General features: G+C 53.1%; 2 protein-coding genes across 3 annotated transcripts in view; both read left to right on the top strand.

Moving 5' to 3' along the window:
- The window catches only part of LOC119566362 (zinc finger and SCAN domain-containing protein 2), a 558782-nt gene that overhangs the window by 33204 nt on the left and 505256 nt on the right, over nt 1-20322 (top strand). The window lies entirely within an intron of this gene.
- LOC114020459 (zinc finger protein 345) lies at nt 413-17543 on the top strand. The gene is made up of 3 exons (XM_037899137.2): nt 413-851; nt 1221-2143; nt 14753-17543. The coding sequence occupies exons 1-3, from the start codon at nt 773-775 to the stop codon at nt 15572-15574; spliced, it is 1824 nt and encodes a 607-aa protein (XP_037755065.1). The 5' UTR covers nt 413-772; the 3' UTR covers nt 15575-17543.

The following is a 20322-nucleotide window of genomic DNA, read 5'->3' as shown; positions in this document are numbered from 1 at the left end:
TGTCTGAGCGCCCCCGGCACACGGCTCCGAGCCGGCCCGCAGTGAATTCCTGCTGCAGCCAGAGCGGATCTCCCGGCGAAGGGGCAGCCTGGAACACAGGTACCAGCTCCCCGCCCCTTCATGAATATTCACGAGGGGGTGGGGCCGAGGCGGGAACCTCCAGCCCCTCCCCCCCGGGGCACGGCAAAGGGAGACTCCATTTCCCAGAGACCTTGGCCAAGTGGGCCGCGCTGGAAGCCGCCCCCGCCCCCGCCCCGTCCGAAAGTCGGTCCCGCCCCGGCCTGAGTGCCTGGGGACGCTGCCCCGGGGCAGGTGCGGCGCGGGGCCGGAGGAGGGTCCCGCGTTGCGGGGCGAGGGGGGGCTCCCGGCGGGGCTGGCGGAGGGTCCCGCGGGGCGGGGCGGGGCGGGGTGGGGGGGCTCCCGGCGGACGGGCAGAGGCAGCTCTGCGGGACGCGCCGCAGGAGAGTTACCGGGCTCCGGGCTCGCTGGCTGCGGCGCTGCCCCGCGGGGATCAGGAGCTCGCGGGCTCTGGCGGCCCCGGGGCAGCTCCGGCTCAGGGCTCTTCCCCGCTGAGATTTCTGGGGGACCGGCCCCGCGGCCCCGGGACTGTCACCCCCAGCGCGGATCCCGTGTCCCCCAGCAGGGAGCGGGGCCCGGGGTAAACCCAGGGCGGGTTCCCCGGACCGAGACCTCGGGGGACATTTCACCGAGCCCCGTCTCGCCTGTTTCCTTCCCCAGAGCGGGACTCCCCGTCCCGGCCGGGATCCCCCGCATGGAGCCAGGGGAAGAGCCGAGGGTCCCGGATCTCCCGGGCTCCGAGGAAAGGGAGACCCCGAGAGGCGCCCGCCCAGGTGAGGGATGAGCGACCCCGGCTCGGAGCCCGTCCGGGAGGGAAGGGAACAGCTGGGATCCCAGCAAAGCCGCCGGGAGCCCCCAGTTCTGTCTCCTCTCAGTATCGTCCCCGGCAGGTCCCTGTCTTCAGGGCAGGTGTCACTCCCGGATCCCCCCCCCGGCAGGAGCCCTCCCTCCCCCAGCCTTTCTCTGGGGGCTCAACTGGGCTGTTGGGGCAGCCCCGGCCCCCCCCCTCCCCTCAGGGAAGGGTTTGGGGGATTCACGTCCTGCCCATCAGGTTTTCTGCTCAGCGACAAACCCCTTTGCTGCCCCCCCCTCACCCCAGCACAGGGAACGAGCCCCACCTGGATTCTCTCTCTCTCTCCCAGCAGGTGCCGGGATGGCGAGTGGGAACTTTGAGGAGATCCCGCAGCGGGAAGGGACTGTGGGAGCGGAGCTGCCGAGGACGTCCCAGAGCCCCAAGCCGGAGGATACTGATGAGGCTCTCCATTGCCATTCTGCCCCCCTGGCAGGGAAACTGAGTCAATCCAGAGCTGGTGTCGAAGCTGAATATGACAGAGTGTCTTGGGGAACCCAGGCCAGGGAGAGAGCGAATACGTGTCCCGAGTGTGGGAAAAGCTTCCCTTGGAGCTCCCGGCTCCTCCGACACCAGAGATCCCACACCGGGGAGCGCCCCTACCAGTGCCCTGACTGTGGGAAGGGCTTCGTCGAGAGCTCAGGCCTGATCCAGCACCAGCGTACTCACACCGGGGAGCGCCCTTTCAGCTGCGGTGTGTGCGGGAAGAGTTTTGGCCTGAGCTCCCACCTGATCCGCCACCAGCAAACCCACACCGGGGAGCGCCCCTACCAATGCCCCGACTGCGGGAGGGGCTTCCTGCGGCGCTCCCAGCTCACCCTGCACTGCCGCACCCACACGGGAGAGAGACCCTATAAATGCCCTGAGTGCGGGAAGGGCTTCAGCGAGATCCGCAACCTGAACCGGCACCAGCGCAGCCACACGGGGGAGCGGCCCTATAAATGCCCTGACTGCGGGAAGGGCTTTGCTCAGAGCTGCCACCTCCTGCAGCACCAGCGCACCCACACAGGGGAGCGGCCCTACAGGTGCCCCTGCGGGAGGGGTTTTGTCCGCAGCTCCCAGCTGATCCGGCACCAGTCGGTTCATACAGGGGAGAAACCATACAAATGTCCTATCTGCGGGAAATGCTTCACTCAAGGATCCACCCTGGCCGGCCACCTGCGGATCCACACTGGGGAGAGACCCTTCAAATGCCCCCAGTGTGGGAGGAGCTTTGTTCGGAGTTCGCACCTTATTACACACGGGAGAACCCATACAGCCTAGAATGCCATACATGCCTCCCCTTACACGTCCCAGCCCTGGGGTGTGTATTAGCCAAGGTTCATCCCTTATAATGCCCCATAAAACCCATACATGTGTCTCCCTTCGTACATTCTCCCTCCAGTGCAGGAGTACAGCTAGGGCGAGCTAAACAGTTTTCGGGACCTCACTTATTTCAGACAACCCCTTGGATTTAATCCCTTGATTTCTAGCCAAACTCCTAGTGCCTTTTTGATGCGCGGGGGAGGGGGGGGGGTGTTCAGAGTTAACCACGGGGTTCAGATGCCCCCTTTATTAATGTTAATGGGGATTGGATCGCCCCGTCCCTTAGGCAGTAAAGGTGGCAATAAGGCATACATTTTTAACAGAGTAATTAACCAATGGAACAATTTACCATGGGTCATGGTGGATTCTCCATCCCTGAAAATTTTTAAATCCGGAGTGGAGGCTTTCCTACAAGCTCTGCTCTAGGAATTATTTGGAGGGAGTTCTCGGGCCAGTGCTATACAGGAGGTCAGACTAGATCAGTGGTTTTCAAGCTGTTTGTTGTGACCCAGTACTGGGTCGCGGAATGTCAGACACTGGGTCGTGACGGCTTTAATCAGCACCGCCGACCGTGCCGTTAAAAGTCCCAGCGGCAGTGCTGCCGGCTAAGGCAGGCTAGACCCTATCTGCTCCGACACCGCACTGTGCCCTGGAAATGGCCAGCAGCAGGTCCAGCTCCTAGGTCTGGGGGCCACGGGACTCCGTGCGCTACCCCGAGCACCAGCTCCGCATTTCCATTGGCTGGTTCCCAGCCAATGGGAGCGGGGGGGCAGTGCCTGCGGGTGACAGCCACACAGAGCCTTTTGCGCGCCTCCGCCTAGGAGCCAGATCTGCTGCTGGCCGCTTCCAAGGCACGGCGCTGTGCCAGGACAGGCAGGAAGCTTGCCTTAGCACCCCCGCTGCGCCGCTAACTAGAAGCCATCCGAGGTAAGCCCGTGCCCCAATCCCCTGCCCTAGCCTGAGCCCCTCCCCCAAACCTGGAGTTTCCTCCTGCACCCCAAACCCCTCATCCCTGGCACCACCCCAGAGCCTGCACCCCCAGCCCAGAGCCTTGCCCCCATCCCGCACCCCAACCCCCTGCCCCAGCCCAGAGCCCCCTACTACACCCAAACCCCTCATTCCTGGCCCACCCCACAGCCCTCACCCCTGCATCTCAACCCCAGCCCCGAGCCCCTCCCACACCCCAAACCCCTCATCCCCAGCTCCATTGGGTCACGGACATCAACAATGTTTTTCAACTGGGTGGCCAGAAAAAAAGTTTAAAAACCACTGGACTAGATTATCACAATGGTCCCTTCTGACCTTGGAATCTATGAATCTAGGCACCTTTCGATGTCTGATCCCCACACATTGTAATGTGGATCGCGTTTCCAAAGCCCTGAGGCTCCAGGGAGAATTTCAACTCTGTATCTGCTGAACAGACTGTAAACTCTTTGAGGTAGGGACTTCCTCCACGGTCAGTACTCCTTGACCAACAAGGGACACTGATCACAACCTCCGTGTTCTACCAGGCTGCATGTAATAAAGACAACCTTCACAGGTGACAGTTTGGAAGTCAGTGTTGTCGTTATGGAGGTATTGAAAGGAAGGGTTGTGTTGGGGGTGAGTGTGGTTATTGGGGAGGCCTTAGAGGTTTGGATAACGAATTGGGGCTGGGTTTAGTTCCATTCTCAGGGCCCTGGCTTCTGGAGTTGCAAGTTTTTATCAGAATCCCCGTTTTCATTAAAAACAAAATCTCTAACGCTCAAGGTTGCAAAGAAAAGTTTCAGAATGTTTCTTTGCTGTGAGCTGAACTCATCACTCACAGGTGGGAACTTTTCCAAATGGAACCAATGCTGCCTGAGTCTGCAGAGAGCCTGAGCCTATTGCTCAGAGAGGTGTGAACTGCCCTGATTGTAATCAGTGCAGCAATACTGCCTGAGTCTACAAAGAGCCTGAGCCGAACACTCTCTGAAGGGGTGGGGGAAGTGCCCTATGCATCTTAGCTCTGAAACCTGTTACTCTGGTAACAGCACAGGACTCGGAGGCAGAGAGGAAAGCCCCAAGGCCCCAGACACAGATTTTGCTGCTGGGTTGGACTGGAGCGGAGTTCCCAGCCAGCCTCTGATGGGGTTGCCATACTGGGCAACAAGGAGTTAAGGGATTATTTTGGGCTCAGCCAGCCCCGCCCTGTCCCACCTGCAGCAAATGCTCCATCTGCTGGAGGAATTAAGAGACAGGGAATTCGCTCCTTTAGGTTGCAGAGCTAGAGGTGAGAAAACCTGCAGAGTGCAGTGGGAAGCCTGAAGGCTGTGATAGCTGCCTGGAAAGGAGGACCCACCCAAAGAGGGACGTATCCTTTGGACATTGGTAACCCCCTCTTATTTACTGTGGTTTAGCTTTCCCCACCAGGGAAAGCCTTGAACTAAACTGACCCAGGGGGATGAGGGGAGGAAGAGGCCCAGGGAGGACAGCTTTGGTTGCCAGCCTACTGGTAGCCCAAAGAGCCCTGGGTCAGAGCCTGGTAGAGTGGGAGGACCTGGGCTCCCTGTCCCTCAAGCCCCTTGGCAGTCAGGGGTTGTGACTGACCACTAAGCCATGCTCCCCAACCAGATCCTGAGTGAGGACCATTACACAGCCCCATGGAAGACAGGGAACAGTGGTGTGGGGAGATCATGGAAGGGAGGGGGCCATAGCAGAGGGAGGGGAATGGGAAGTGTGCTGTTAGGATATAGATATTCAGGCCTGTCTGTAAAGGTCTGTACGCTAAGAATTTAGGTGTATTCTTATCACTTGGCTAGTTCTAGAGGTATAAAAGAAAGAATCAAAATCACTGTCTGCCGGTGTAAGGGCCTTCTCACTGTGACAGTCTGAGGCCCTGTTCTTAGGCGAAGGCCTTTGGCTAAGTGACAGAGGCAGCCATAAGCTGGGAAGCGAATGGTCACATCCTCACATTCCAAACTAGTCACATTGAAAGAAGGTGCTATTGGGCTGTTAGGAGCTATCAGGACAGGATTGTATTCCTATCGCCTCCAGAGAAAAGGAAGTGCCTAGAAGATGTAAAAGGAAACTTAGTTTGATAGCATCCTGTCTGGCAAGAACTCACTTATCAATAGCTGGGATGTGAAATCCTCACTTCTGTATTGTTTTGTCATTATAGTTCCCACTTTGCTATTGTTTGTCTGTATAATCTCTGTCTGGTTCTGGGATTGTTTCTGTCTGCTGTATGATGAATTTTGCTGAGTGTAAACTAATTAAGGTGGTGGGACATAATTGGTTACATAATCATGTTACAATATGTTAGGATTGGTTAGTTAAATTTCAGGAAAGTGATTGGTGAAGGTATAGCTAAGCAGAACTGAAGTTCTACTATATAGACTGCAGTCAATCAGGAAGTGAGTGGGTGGGTGTGGGGAGTGGAAATGGGAACAGGGAATGGGGGTGGGGAAACTGGAATCATGTTTGGCTAAGGGCAAGAATGGGAACAGGGACACAGGTGTAAGGAACTGTGGTATCAGAGCTGGGAAGGAGGATACTAAGGAAGGAAACTGGAATCATGCTTGCTGGAAGTTCACCCCAATAAACATCGAATTGTTTGCACCTTTGGCCTTCGGGTATTGTTGCTCTCTGGTCATGTGAGAAGGACCAGGGAAGTAAGTGGGTGAAGGAATAAGCCCCCTAACATCTTGGTGCTGGTGACTCAGATGCATCGCATTGGATAGGTGAGCGGCAGCCTGTAAGTCCCCCTCCCCAACAGTCCACGCAGCTGCTTCGAGGGGGTATCGCAAACTCTCGTGATGGTAGTTGCGGGTTCTGTCAAGCCAGGGTAAAGGATTTTTTGGATAAATGGATAAGGAAGAACCAGGGCCCATACCGGGTGCAGGGGTCAACCTGGGATGAGATTAACAAGGAAATGGAGGAAGTGTTAGGGGACCCAGAGGGATGGGGGGTGGCTGAGGAGCCCACCCTCCTTGGTATACGGGGGAGTGGAAGAAGGTCCCTGCCCATGGGGACTGGATGCGTTCCGGGGAAAGGAGGCCCTTCAGTCCACTTGTGAGAGGTTTGAAGTAAGGGCAGCATTATGGGAAGCTGCCAGGAATCTTTCAAGTTTGGTGCTGCTTCAGCAAGGGCTGCTGAAGGGTTGTAAATTAGTTAGGGGTGGTTAAAGATGATTTGGAACAGCAGGGTTTAAAGTCAAAAGCAGAGTTAACAGACGACCTTTAGAGACTGGAGCTGGGACTTGCTCCTGGGGGAGTGGAGAGAAAGAAGGTGCGGGCGGGGGGGGGGGAGTGGCAGGATTTGCAGGAGCAGGTAACAACCCCTACTCTTCTCCCAGAGCCAGAATGAGAACCTGGGGATAAGGGTTCCCAACTGTTTCAACCCAGGGAGCCTACTCTTGGATCAAAGCTAAATATGTCCTTTTCTTCTCTTCCTTGGTTTACTTAATTTGCTGCTGGTAGCCTATACTTTAAACTGACCTGGCAGGCTTAATTGGTTTCTTTCCACCTCTCCCCCTGCCTTTCCACACTTTTTTTTGTTTTTCTGAAGTTTTAATGGAGGCTACTTCCTTCTTGACATCTCACATAAGTATCCGAAGTTTTTGTTTAATGATAAAACCCAGTTGCATCCGATGAAGTGAGCTGTAGCTCACGAAAGCTTATGCTCAAATAAATTGGTTAGTCTCTAAGGTGCCACAAGTTCTCCTTTTCTTTTTGTGAATACAGACTAACACGACTGTTACTCTGAAAAAAGTTCTATAAATGTAACTGTATGTGCAACTCTGTGCAGTCACATTGGATGGAAGCTTGGTAATTAAATTATCCAAGGGGGTCAGGTAGAGTGGCTACTACCACCACTAGGCTTCTGTCCCCAGAAACCTTTACAGCTATTCTGAGGGAAAATGGGCCCTTTTCCCACAGAAATAGTCTATAAGGGACTGCTGCAGGCAGAGAGAGAATCTGATCAAAATTGTTTGACTATTGGGTAATGTAATCAAAATCACTAAAGGATGTAAGGGGAACTATTGGAACTTAACTTGGCTGCCCCTGGTTGTCTAGTTGTACAAGATGAAAGTGTAATTGGGGTACAGTTGTGTAAAAAAGAGTAATCACAGTGCAAGAAATGTTAGGCAAAAGGGAATTTTGTGTGTGCGCACAGGTAAAAGGAAAAGGGGAGGAATGATGGGAACACTGAGCCTTGGGGTGGCTCTGGGGGATCAGATTGTTGCTTTGGTGGGTGTGCGTGAAAACTCTGTGGGCATGGGAGGCAGTTACACCTTGTGTAAAATTAATATGGCTAATATGTTATGAAGGTTAAACTATCTGGAAGGAATGTGCATTTTCACAGGATGTGTACAGTGCTAAAATCTGAAGCTGTGTCTCAGCTATTACCTGAGAATAAACTTAAAGTTTGGTACAGCAGAGAAACTATTGCAAACATGGTCTGTTGTACAAGAGGGGAAACTGAGGTACACCACCTCATGAATTTCATAAATGACCAGTGAGTGGGGTAATTCACTAGCCTGACTATAGAACAAAATAAGGACAGCCTGGAGGTAATTATTCTGTTTTTCCTGCAATTAGCAAGGAAATTTGTAAAAGAAAGTGATGATATTATTATTAAGCAATAATCTGTCCCCACCAGGGGGGTGGAAATTGTTTCTTTTGTTTTTCAGACACTCTACAAGCAAGCTGGCGCCAGCGGGGAAAAATAACTCAGAATAGCATGGATCTATGTTTTGTGTTGTGTTGTTTGTCTTGTTGCTAGCATTGCTGTGCTTCAATGAACAAAAAATCTCATGATATGGGTGGGGGATGGCTTCAAAAGGCTGACCTTGGGGGGGCAGATGTGTATGGGAATGCAAAATGCTCAGCAAGGAGGCCAGCACCTGTGTAATAGCTACCGTGGTACCTGGAAATGGAATGGCAACTAAGGTGGTTCCCACGAGCCGTATGGAATAATGAGAAGGGGAGGAGCTCACTGGGAATCAATGGAGGGGTGTGTAGAATAGTATAAATCAACAGAAGATGTTTGGATGTGCCCCTCTCCTGTGACTAAGGAGGAGCAGGATCAACGGCCTATGCAAGGGGTGGACAACTGGGTGTACTGTGTATAAGGTGTTTTGCTGGGAATGTACATATTACTGGGGGCACAATTACATCAGCCCATAACAAACTACACCCATCTATATGCTGCTATCTGGACTTTGCTGCACAAATGGATCTGTGAACCTTATTGCTGTGAATAATCAAACCAGGGCATACTGCCTGATTCCATACCAAGTGGTCAAGCTGGTTTGGACAATATCCCATTTCTCTGTGAACGTTCAATGGACTTATGATATGGACAAAAGCAAGCAAAGCCTGCAGGGGCAGCTTGTTGCAACTGCCAGCAATTGGACACATAAGATCGTGACCCTGTCAAAGGAGGAGAGGCCATGTTTTGGGGGTGTCTCGGATGTTGGACCATACTGCAGTGGTCAGGACTCGGTGTTGCTATGGATTTTGTATTGTTAACTGTACTTGTGTTACATTGCATATGGAGATAACCTATAAGTAATAAGCCCTCCAAACCCTGCAGTGTACTAGACAACCCGGACCCAACCTTCTCTGGCCCACTATAATGAGAAGTCTGGAACACTAATTGGAATAGGTGTGGTATGCCCGGACGAGAGAAGGTGCAGGGCACTATACTACACAAGGGGCAGTGGGACAAATGGAATATCGACACCGTCCACCTTGATGCCTGGCCCTATCAGGAAATGTGTCGCCATATGTCCTATGCTTTTCCAGGGATACCTGGGCAGGAGAATCCCAAAAGGGAAAAGAAAAAAAACTAAAGGGGGTGGAGTGTTAGGATATAGATATTCAGGCCTGTCTGTAAAGGCCTGTACGCTAAGAATTTAGGTATATTCTTATCACTTGGCTAGTTAGAGAGATATAAAAGAGAGAATCAAAATCACTGTCTGCTGGTGTAAGGTCTTTCTCTTACTGTGACAGTCTGAGGCCCTGTTCTTAGGCTAAGGCCTTTGGCTAAGCAACAGAGGCAGCCATAAGCTGGGAAGCGAATGGTCACATCCTCACATTCCAAACTAGTCACATTGAAAGAAGGTGCTATTGGGCTGTTAGGAATACAATCCTGTCCTGATAGCGCCCATCACCTCCAGAGAAAGGGAAGTGCCTAGAAGATGTAAAAGGAAACTTAGTCTGATAGCATCCTGTCTGGCAAGAACTCACTTATCAATAGCTGGGATGTGAAATCCTCATTTCTGTGTTTGTTCTATCACTGTAGTCCCCATTTTCCTATTGTTTGTCTGTATAATCTCTGTCTGGTTCTGGGATTGTTTCTGTCTGCTGTATAATGAATTTTGCTGGGTGTAAACTAACTAAGGTGGTGGGACATAATTCGTTAAATAATCATGTTACATTATGTTAGGATTGGTTAGTTAAATTTCAGGAAAATGATTGGTGAAGGTATAGCTAAGCAGAACTGAAGTTTTACTATATAGTCTGCAGTCAATCAGGAAGTGAGTGGGTGTGGGGAGGGGAAATGGGAACAGGGATTGAGGGTGAGGAAATTGGAATCATGTTTGGCTAAGGGCAGGAATGGGAACAGGGACACAGGTGTAAGGCTCTGTGGTGTCAGAGCTGGGAAGGGGGACGCTAAGAAAGGAAACTGGAATCATGCTTGCCGGAAGTTCACCCCAATAAACATTGAATTGTTTGCACCTTTGGCCTTCAGGTATTGTTGCTCTCTGGTCATGCGAGAAGGATCAGGCAAGTAAGCAGGTGAAGGAATAAGCCCCTAACGTGCTCCCAGTGGGGTGTACCTATGGCCATGGATTGCTTTAATTCAGCCCAGGGAAGGATGCAGAGAAGAAGAACCATGGACTGACCCAAGGAAGGATCGTGGTCGGAGCCACCCTCTTCCAGGGTAGAGTGGGGTGGATCACAACTCCCCTGGATGAATATGAATGGAGTGGGCGAGGCAAAAGGATCAGTAAAGAGAGAGAGCCAACCCTGCTCATGCTGCCTTGCAAAGGCAGACTCCATTTCCCAGAGGCCCTTGCAAAGGGGGTGTGCACAAAAAACAGGACCGGATCCTAGCCCCATCCATTCCCATTCTTCTTCGTTCCTGCTGGGGACTGGGACAGTGTTGTGGGGTCCCTTGGGTTTCCAGGTGCTGTGGGGAGGGACTGGCTGTGTGTTTCTCCCGGGAGAGTGGGAGCTCACGGGGGAAGGGCAGAGGCAGCTCTACAGGGACGTCTTGCAGGAGAATTATCAGACTCTGATCTCGCTGGGTGAAGCAGCGCTGCCCCTTGGGCATCAGGAGCTGGTGGGGGTCTGACATACTCATAGCTGACTGCCAGCCCCCCTCCTCTAACCCGCTAGACCCCACTCCCCTCCCAGAGCTGGGCTAGAATCCAAGAGTCTGGGCTCCCAGCCCCTCTTCTACGTGTGTGTGTGTGTGTGTGTGTGTGTGATGAGAAGTAAGCTTAAGGATCAATTTCCTATTCATGCACAAATGCATCATCATGGCAACAAAGATCACATTCCTATGACTTGTTACTAGGCGTATTACTGTAGCGCCTGGAGGGTTGTTGTCCAACGCACGACTGAGATTGGGCAGGTACACAGGGCAATGGAGGTGGACTTGGGACTCCAGGGTCCTGAACTGTATTCCTGGCTCTGCCACTGACCCACTGTGTGACCTTGCCCAAGTCAGTTTCCCCTCCCTCTATTTAGATCATAAGCTCGTCCTGTTAGGGATGGTCTCACTGTTTCTGCACAATGCTTAGCACGTGGGGTTGGAGCCTTTTGGTGCTACATAAGACAATTTTGCTGCTCTTCTCGTTGCCTGGACTGGCCTCTGCTTTCCTTGGAATCCACTGGCAATGGAGTTTCACTCCTGGAAACTATTTACTTTTTAAAATGTTGTTTAGATTGCTCTTAGCACTTCATCGTTTACCTGCATTAACACTGTGCAGCTGGATTGTGCTATGTGACTGATATTTTAATAGCAATAATCATTCAAAATATTAATAATTGTTAGTCATTTCAGCAATTGCACTTCTGTGTTTCTAGTATAGCACTTCCTGTTTCTCCCACATTAGATTTTAATTCTAAATTGGGGAGCCGGGGGGACTTTTTTTTTTTATACCCAAGCTTATTCTTTGGGGTCATGTGACTTTTAGGCTGACTGATTTCCTGGTTTCATGTCAAAACTACTTCGGTTTCCTTTGATCCTCCTAGGGGGATTGCCCACTGCTACTGTTGTTTTGCCTCTCTAACCAGCACTGTCCTCCTTTTTCGCCTCACTTGTGTGTCAAACTTCGATCCCAAATAGTCATCCCAGGCCAGATTTTTAAGGGTTGAAAATACCTAGATGCTTTTGAAAATTCCGCTAGTCCCCTTAATACCTTTACAAATCTGGCTCTTAAGGCACTATACTATCTTGTATGAAATCCTTTTCAGAAGCCAATTTCTACGGTAATTTTTACTGAATATAGGTATACAACCCTGAGATAGATTGACAACCACAAGCATTCAAAAATCATGGGTTTTACACCTGAAAATCATGACATTTAAATAAATACGTACGTTTGGGGGGTCTTTTATTTTGTCTTTTTGTTTCTGAGCTTTTAGGGTGCACTAGCTTCATACTTTTTCTGTTTCCTCTCCCAAAGACTGCATCTACCTAAAACGGTTGTACATGCCTTTAACATTCAATACTGTTTTGGACCTCCAGTAACATGTGAGTCTCCCCTCCTGTCATAATTGAAAACTTATTAAAGATCCTTATCTCTGTAAGTAATCCCCCATCCTGCAAACACTGAAGTGCAGACTTCCTTCTTTCTATTACTTTCTTTGTTGCATTGTAGATATGTCAATTTGTAAATACTGATTTTTTTAATTGAATTGTATATGCTTCTAATTGCATATTTTAATTGCATAGCCTTTAAGATGTATGCTACATATTTTGTGACGATACATTCCAGTGACATTCTTCATTCTGACAAATTTACTGTTCTGTGCTGCCAAAATCCAGGATTTTTTAAAGTGAATTAGCCTGATACTCCTTTGCATTGATTGGGCCGGAGCACAGTGCTGACCTCTCCTGGTTTGCCGTTTGGTGAAACTAAATGGCCTTGTCACCATTGTGTCTTCACAGGGAGATAGCTAATGCGTGTTGCCCATATCACACCCCAAAACCACATCTTTTCCAAACTATGCTGCTGCCTCAGACGTTAAATGAACCATTATTATCCATAGCTTGACCGCTCTGGTACTGCTTGCTTGGCTAGCCCTGCTCCTTCGCCGTCAGAGGTATTTTGCATCTGAATGTTTGCAGCCCCCCATTTGTGTGGGTGTCATAGAAAACCAATGAAAACATTTTTAAACTGGAGGAAATAACAGGTTTGTCTCCCTTCAATTTCCCTTCCCTTATTAAGATAGTACCGTTAAAGGTGTGAAACCGATGCACATAAAGTGCCTTAAACCCCTGTGTAGACACTCTCGTTCAGAAGTGAAGTGACCTGAGTTTTGACAACAGCTTTCAGGACCATCATAGCACTACTAATCATCATACTTAGCCCTTTCTTGAGTGCAGGGGTTACAGTGGACAAGAAGCTGGATAGGAGTCAACAGTGTGCCCTTATTGCCAAGAAGGCCAATGGCATTTTGGGATGTATAAGTAGGGGCATTGCCAGCAGATCGAGGGATGTGATCGTTCCCCTCTATTTGACATTGGTGAGGCCTCATCTATAGAACTGTCCAGTTTTGGGCCCCACACTACAAGAAGGATGTGGAAAAATTGGAAAGCGTCCAGCGGAGGGTAACAAAAATGATTAGGGGGCTGGAGCACATGACTGATGAGGAGAGGCTGAGGGAACTGGGATTGTTTAGTCTGCAGAAGAGAAGAATGAGGGGGGATTTGATAGCTGCTTTTAACTACCTGAAAGGGGGTTCCAAGGAGGATGGATCTAGACTGTTCTCAGTGGTAGCAGATGACAGAACAAGGAGTAATGGTCTCAAGTTGCAATGGGGGAGGTTTAGGTTGGATATTAGGAAAAACTTTTTCACGAGGAGGGTGGTGAAGCACTGGAAGGGGTTACCTAGGAGGTGGTGGAATCTCCTTCCTTAGAGGTTTTTAAGGTCAGGCTTGACAGAGCTTTGGCTGGGATGATTTAGTTGGGGATTGGCCCTGCTTTGAGCAGGGGTTGGACTAGATGACCTCCTGAGGTCCCTTCCAACCCTGATATTCTAGGTCTCCGGAGCCACAGGCCGGCCACCCCTGGTCTAGGAGCTTGTGTTTAAAAGGTATTCATAAGTAGTGCCTGCACTGTCCCCCCCGTGTGAGGCTAGCTGCAGTGTTCTCTGTACAGTACATGCTTGTTTACTATAGAAACTTTCTACAAAGGGAAGAGACCGAATACAGAAATATTGCAACCCCGTCCTGTTCGCTGGTTTTAGAGGCAACAGCCCGGCCCTGGAGCGCGGTAGCATGCTTTTGCAAATTAGACAAATACCTTTCTTTAGGGGTGTCAGAGGAGCAGCCCTGTTCGTCCGCATCCGCAAAAAAAGAAAAGGAGGGCTTGGGGCACCGTAGGACTTACTCTTTTTCTGTGTGGGTGTCCCCATTTAAAGCAGAGATTTCCCAGGGATGAAGAGGCACCTCTCACCATCACAAAGGGCTCCCGGGAGATGGGGGGAGGTAGCAAACTTGTGCCGAGCCTACCCCGCCCTGGCCCACCTTGCTACCCCTGGACCAGATGATGGGGGGGGGGGGAGCAAACTGCGCCAGGGTAGCACAACCCCCCCCCCCAGGTGAAGGCAGCGGTTTGTAACATTGCACCCTGCGGGGGGGGGGGGACTTCAAAGCACCGGGGATCCCCAAATGTTTTGCAGCGGGGGGAGGGACTCAACCCCGCCTGACCCGCGGGGGGGGGGAAGGCGACCAGGGCCAGGAGGGAGCGTGCCGGCAAGGGAAGGGTTAAGCCGAGGCATTGCCCCGCCCCAGAGCACATGGGGCCGGGCTGTGATAGCGCCGGGACCCTCCCGGCCCGGCCCGCCCGGCGCAGGGCCCGTCCCCGGCTGCAGCCCCGGCCGGGCGGGGCGCGGGGCGGCGCCGAGAGAGACTCGCCGCGGCCGAGGCAGGAAAGCGCCGCCCGGAGGAAGCGGCCGCAGGGCCGGGGCGGGGGATCGGGGCCCAACTGGGACCGGAGAGACCCCCCCCGCCCCCCCGCCAGCTCCGGGGGTCTGTGCAGCTGAGCCCGGCAGGGTCCCCCCCCCCCAGCCCGCCGGGCCTTCGGGGCAGCCCCGGCCCCTGCTCTCCCCCGCGGGAGAGGGGCAGGGGTTGGGGGGTTCGCTGCTGCCCCTCGGGGGTCTCCCTCCCTTTGCCGGGCGCAGGGAAGGGGCCCGGCTGGATCCCGGCAGCCGCCAGGACGCAGGAGGGGAGCCCCCAGGGGCGGTGTGGGGGGGGGGACACGCCCGGGGAGCCCCCATGGGCGACGCCCTGACCATCTGCCCCGACTGCGGGAAGAGCTTCCGCCAGTACTCGTACCTGGTCACCCACCGGCGCGTCCACACCGGGGAGCGGCCCTACAACTGCGCCCAGTGCGGCCGGGGCTTCTCCCAGCGCTCCAGCCTCATCCGGCACCGCCGCACCCACACGGGCGAGAGGCCCTACCGGTGCCCCGACTGCGGCAAGGCCTTCGCCCTCAGCGCCTCCCTCCTGACCCACCAGCGCACCCACACCGGGGAGCGCCCCTACAGCTGCGCCCAGTGCGGACGGGGGTTCAGCCAGCGCTCGGCTCTGGTCACCCACCAGCGCACCCACACCGGGGAGAGACCCTACAAGTGCCCCGACTGCGGGAAGAGCTTTGCCATCCGCTCCCACTGCACCGCTCACCAGAGGACCCACGGGGATCCAGGCGGGGAGCCCCCCTACCGGTGCCCCCAGTGTGGGGAGGGCTTCCGGCTCCGCACGCCGTTCCTGCATCACCGGCGCAGCCACGCGGGCGGCAGACCCCACCGCTGCCCCGACTGCGGGAAAGGATTCTCCCGCAACTTCCTGCTCCAGACGCACCGGCGGATCCACACCGGGGAGCGGCCCTACCCCTGCCCCGACTGCGGGCGCCGCTTCCGGCAGAGCTCCCACCTCGCCCACCACCGGGCCACCCACACCGGAGAGCGGCCCTACCGCTGCAGCCGCTGCGGGGACGCCTTCCCCTGCAGCTCGGAGCTCTTCCTGCACTACCGCACCCACACCGGGGAGCGGCCCTACCAGTGCCGCGACTGCGGGCGCAGCTACACCACCAACGGCAGCCTGCGGCGGCACCGTGCCAGCCACGCCCTGGGCTAGGGCTGCAGCCGGCTCGGCCCAGGGGCACCCTCCTGGGCAAGGGGCTGCATCTTCCTGCCTCTAGGCATGGCCTTTCGGACTGTTTGTTGGACGGCTTGTACTGGGGAAGAGAGCTAGGGACGGGTTATAGGGGGCTAGCGGTGGATCATTCCAGGAGAGAGAAGGAACACAGGGCGGGATCGACGGGTCATACAGGTCTAGAGCTGGGTCATACCTGTTAGACTGTGAAAAGCAGCTCCGCTCCATCTTCCCCTGGTCCTGAAGATGAGGTTTTCAAAATGATCTGAAGTGTGCGTGTATTTTTCCAAGCACCTTGAAATAGAGCGTGAGTGTATCTCTCTGTTCTTAGATGCAGATCTGTGTTCTGGGGCTCAATAGAACAATCAGCCGACCCACAGATTGTGCCGGCAGGGGGTGCAATGTTGGTAGGCCCTGGTGGCAGCTATCAGGTGACAATGACAGACCTCCTTAGCGCCACTTAGGGAGTAGAGAGAGCCGCCGAGAAAGGAAGCGACTGCCAGGAGACATGGCGGGTCAGAGCTGAGCTGGTTGCAAGCACCGAGCCCTAGGAGATCAGCCTGGGTTGGAGTCAGCAAGTCAAGAGAAGGAGGTGGGAGCATGACCCTGAGAGGCAGCAGAGGCAGAGATTCTTGGTCACAGAGCCCACTGGAGGGGCAAAGGTGGGGATTGTGCTGCGGGGAAACTGCCGGCTGTTTCTTTTCTGCGGCGTATAGGGAAACAGGGTCCTGTGGGCATTCTTTGTAAATAAACACCATCACACCTGGAATAGACCTGCCTTGTCTCAGCGAGGTGCTGTCTACAGAGGAACAGCCTTGCAAGGCCCTGGCTATTGGCTAAGACCTCAGGCTGGAAGGTTACAGGGTATGGACACGATACCTTGCCCCAGATTAATCCTGGGTCAGTCAGTCCCTTGGGAAGAGAGCAGCATGAGCCTGAAGCAGCACCGATCTGCCCCCATCTGGACCCCAGACGGGGTGGACCAATGTTCTAGGGTGGTCCAGAGAATCTTCTTTTTAGCTGCCTGGCCGGTGGGTCTTGCTCGCATGCTGAGGAATGACCGATTAGGGGTCAGGAAGGAATTTTCCCCCCAGGTCAGATTGGCTGGGGCCATGGGCAGGGTGGTTGTCAACTTCCCATGCAGCAAGGGGTGCGGGTGGCCAGCTGTTGAACGTCTGGGCATAGAATTACAGAGTTGTAGGGCTGAAAGGGACCTCAAGAGGTCATCAAGACCAGCCCCCTGTGCTGATGCGGGACCAAGACCATCCCTGACAGGTGTCTGTGTAACCTACTCTTGAAAACCTCCAGTGACGGGGATTCCACAATCGCCCGGGGCAAACCTGTTCTCGCACTTCACTACCCGAGAGTTAGGAAGTTTTTCCTTATCACTAACCTACATCTCCCTGGCTGCAGAATGAGCCCATTATTTCATGTCCTACCTTCAGTGGAGGTGAAAAACAATTGATCACTGTCCTCCTTATCACAGCCCTTAACATATTTGAAGACTGTTACCAGGTCCCCCCCTCTGTCTTCTTTTCCCAAGAGTAACATGCCTGGTTTTTTTTTTTTTAACTTTTCCTCCTAGGTCAGGTTCTCTGAACCTTTTATCATTTTTGTTCCTCTTCTCTGGACTCTCTCCAATTTGGCCACATCTTTCCTAAAGTGCGGTGCCCAGAGCTGGACACAGTGCTCCAGCTGAGTTCTCATCAGTGCTGAGGAGAGCAGGACATTGACCTTCCATGCCTTACATACAGCATTCCTGGTAATACACCCCAGAATGATACCAGCCTTTTTTGCAGAGGCATCCCATGGTTGACTCATAGTCAATTTGTGACCCACTGTAACCCTCACATCCTTTTCAGCAGCACTGCCACCTAGCCAGTTGTTCCCCATTTTGTAGTTGTTCTTTTGATTTTTCCCTCCTAAATAAAGAACTTTGCACTTCTCTGTACTGAATTTCATCTTGTTGATTTCCGCCCAATTCTCCAATTTGTCACGGTCATTCTGAATTCTGCTCCTGTCCTCCAAAGAGCTTGCAACCCCTCCCAGCTTGGTGTCGTCTGAAAATTTTATAATTATACTCTCCACTCCATTATCCAAGTCATTCATGAAAATCTTGACTAGTACTGGACTTAGGACTGACTCCTACAGGACGGCACTAGATGGCCGCTCCCAGTTTGACAGCAAACCATTGATAACTACTCGCTGAGTATGGGCTCACCCAATCAATTCCCTGCCAGTGCAGGGACCCTCAGGCATTGTCGGCTCACCGGTTTCTCGTGTTCTCTGCCCGTCGCTCACAACAGGGCTGAAATGCTTTGGTCTAACTAAAGGCTTTGGGCTGAATAGTAATGGCCTGTGACCTATGGGAAGTCAGATTAAATGAGCTAATGGCCTCAACCATCCATGAAACTTTGCTGTTTGTTGAGGCTGGTTTAGGCCACGCAGGTTGGGGAAGGGCCTGTAACCGGGGGCTCTGTTATTTATACCGACATTTTAAAAATGCATCCAGGCCTCTGGGTCCCTGGCAGGTCAATTAAAAATTGCTTCCCAGAAAGCTATTCCTTGCCTTTCAGAGTTTGCATTTTAGCCCCCATCCGTCAGCTGCAGGCTACGGTAACACTGCATTAATTTTCTGGCAGGGGATTTCCCTTGTTTGTTATTGAGGAAGTGCTGGTAGCAGTGAGGGGGGTGGGATTAGGGGAATCTGTGTGTGCAAAGGGGCATCGTGGGCACACTTCACCATTCAACTGCTGCGTCCCCCCTCCTCCGTGCTGCCCCATGCGTTGGTAAGAGCGGAGGGGAGCTGGTGGGGCTGTGTGGGGCACAGCCCAGCTGGGGGCAGGGGAGTGGAGATGCCAAATGCCTTCCCCAGATACACAAGTCCAGGGAGAGGTGTGAAGTGGCCCATTCATCTCAGGGCAATGAGAACACCCCAGGGAGAAGACTACAGTCTGCAACAATCGCCCGGAGAGGTGTGTACTGCTCCATTCATCCCAGCGGGTGTGCGCGTGCGCCCTGAACCGAGCATGCCCGTCCCCAGCGCCCGGCACAGACCCAGTGCTGGGGTCCAGTGCCCATACCCCTCACGTGTCCAAAAGGAGCCCCAGAGGCCACGCAAAAGGCAGGGTGAGAGGGAACACCTATGGCACAGAGTGGCCCGCCCTGAAGATTTTGCCTCCTTTGCCTTGCCTTTCAGGGGCAGCACTTGTTGCCTTAATCCCTCGGGCAAGCAAACAACAGCTCGCAGGCGGGTGAAGGGACGTCAGCAGAGGTCCAAAGGGCCGTCTCCACCAAGGGGCCTTAGCCTCGGCATTGCAAGGCCTAGCTTTTCGGCGCCTGTGACGGGTTCAGAGGAACATAGAACCATCGGGCTAGAAGGGAGCGCCAGCGTCATCGAGTGTAACTCCAGCCCCGCTGGAGTGATTCGTATAGGATGTCTGAGATCACAGCCTGGCTCAGGCCCAATAGGTGTGGGAACACCTAGACGGGGTTTAGGTGTGAGACAGGCCCCTGGAGCAAGGACTTTAGGTGGCAGTGTGGTTTCCCACTGGCAAATCTTTAGGTGCTAAAGAGACTTTGTCAATGGAAATTCACGCACCTAGAGGCTGTCAGTGCTCACAGGGTTAGGCAGCAGCTGAGAAGGGATTTTGAGGATCTAAATGTTGGATTTAGGTGCCTAAAGTGCACTTACGGTGACCAGATAGCAAGGGTGAAAAATTGGGACGGGGATTGGGGGGGGGTAATAGGCCCCTATATAGGACAAAGCCCCAAATATCGGGACTGTCCCTATAAAATCGGGACATCGGGTCACCCTAAGTGCAGTTATCCCTTTGTGGACCTAGCCCGAAAGCTTTTGTAGTGCATTGTTGCCAACCCTCCAGGATTGTTTTGGAGTCTTGAGACATTAAAATTGAATCTTTAATTAAAGATTATGTCACGTGATGAAAGCTCCTGGAATGCATCCAGCCGAAATTGGCAACTCCCCCATTATTCCTTGCCTGAGGGTCGGAGCCTAAGCTCTGGGCCAAACAGATGATACAAAGCTGCAAACGTTCAAAGCTGCTCTTTCTGGTGGGGCTGCATGTGGGGAACTCCTTAACCAAACGACCCGCAATTGTCCTTTCTGGGCTTAGACTCTATGATTCTATTGCATGTGGGTTTCCGAGCACCTTGGCTGTTAAAGTCGGACGCTGATTGGGGTGCCCTGTCCGAGGAAACCCTTGACCAAATGACCCCAAACTAGTACCATTTTCTGTCCTGCTGGTACTGAGGATGGGTAGCAATTTTCAAGACAATCTGATTAGGCACGTAGGTTTCCAAGCACTTTGAACTATTGGTTCTTAAGCAAAAAGCTCTGAGTTTAGGGCTCGTTTGCCACAACCGGAGAGCGGTCATCTAGGCTGGGGAATTTGCCAACAGCTCAACTTGAACTCATGACACAGGGGAGGTGCTTGGAGTCAACCCTTAAGCTCCTGAGCAACTCTATTATTCGGGCTGCTGCTTCATAGGCTCATTCATCCCCGTCTCAGGGTACGCCAGCAAACCTTCCCAGGTGCATGCCACGTCAGCAAGCCACAGCACAGCCCTCGTACTTCTTTAACTCTTGCTCCCCCAAAGGCAGAGTGAGCGGGTGCTAGACACGAGCAGAGAGCAGACCAGATCGAGTGAGATCGGTGCGGGGTGATCACAGCAAGAATTTGAGCCCACGGGTGTGTAGCAAAAAAAAC

This window comes from Chelonia mydas, chromosome 6, assembly GCF_015237465.2.
Source record: "Chelonia mydas isolate rCheMyd1 chromosome 6, rCheMyd1.pri.v2, whole genome shotgun sequence".
In the NCBI taxonomy this organism is placed as follows: Eukaryota; Metazoa; Chordata; order Testudines; family Cheloniidae; genus Chelonia; species Chelonia mydas.
The sequence above is the reverse complement of the archived record's forward strand: the minus strand, read 5'-3'. Positions and strand labels throughout refer to the sequence as shown.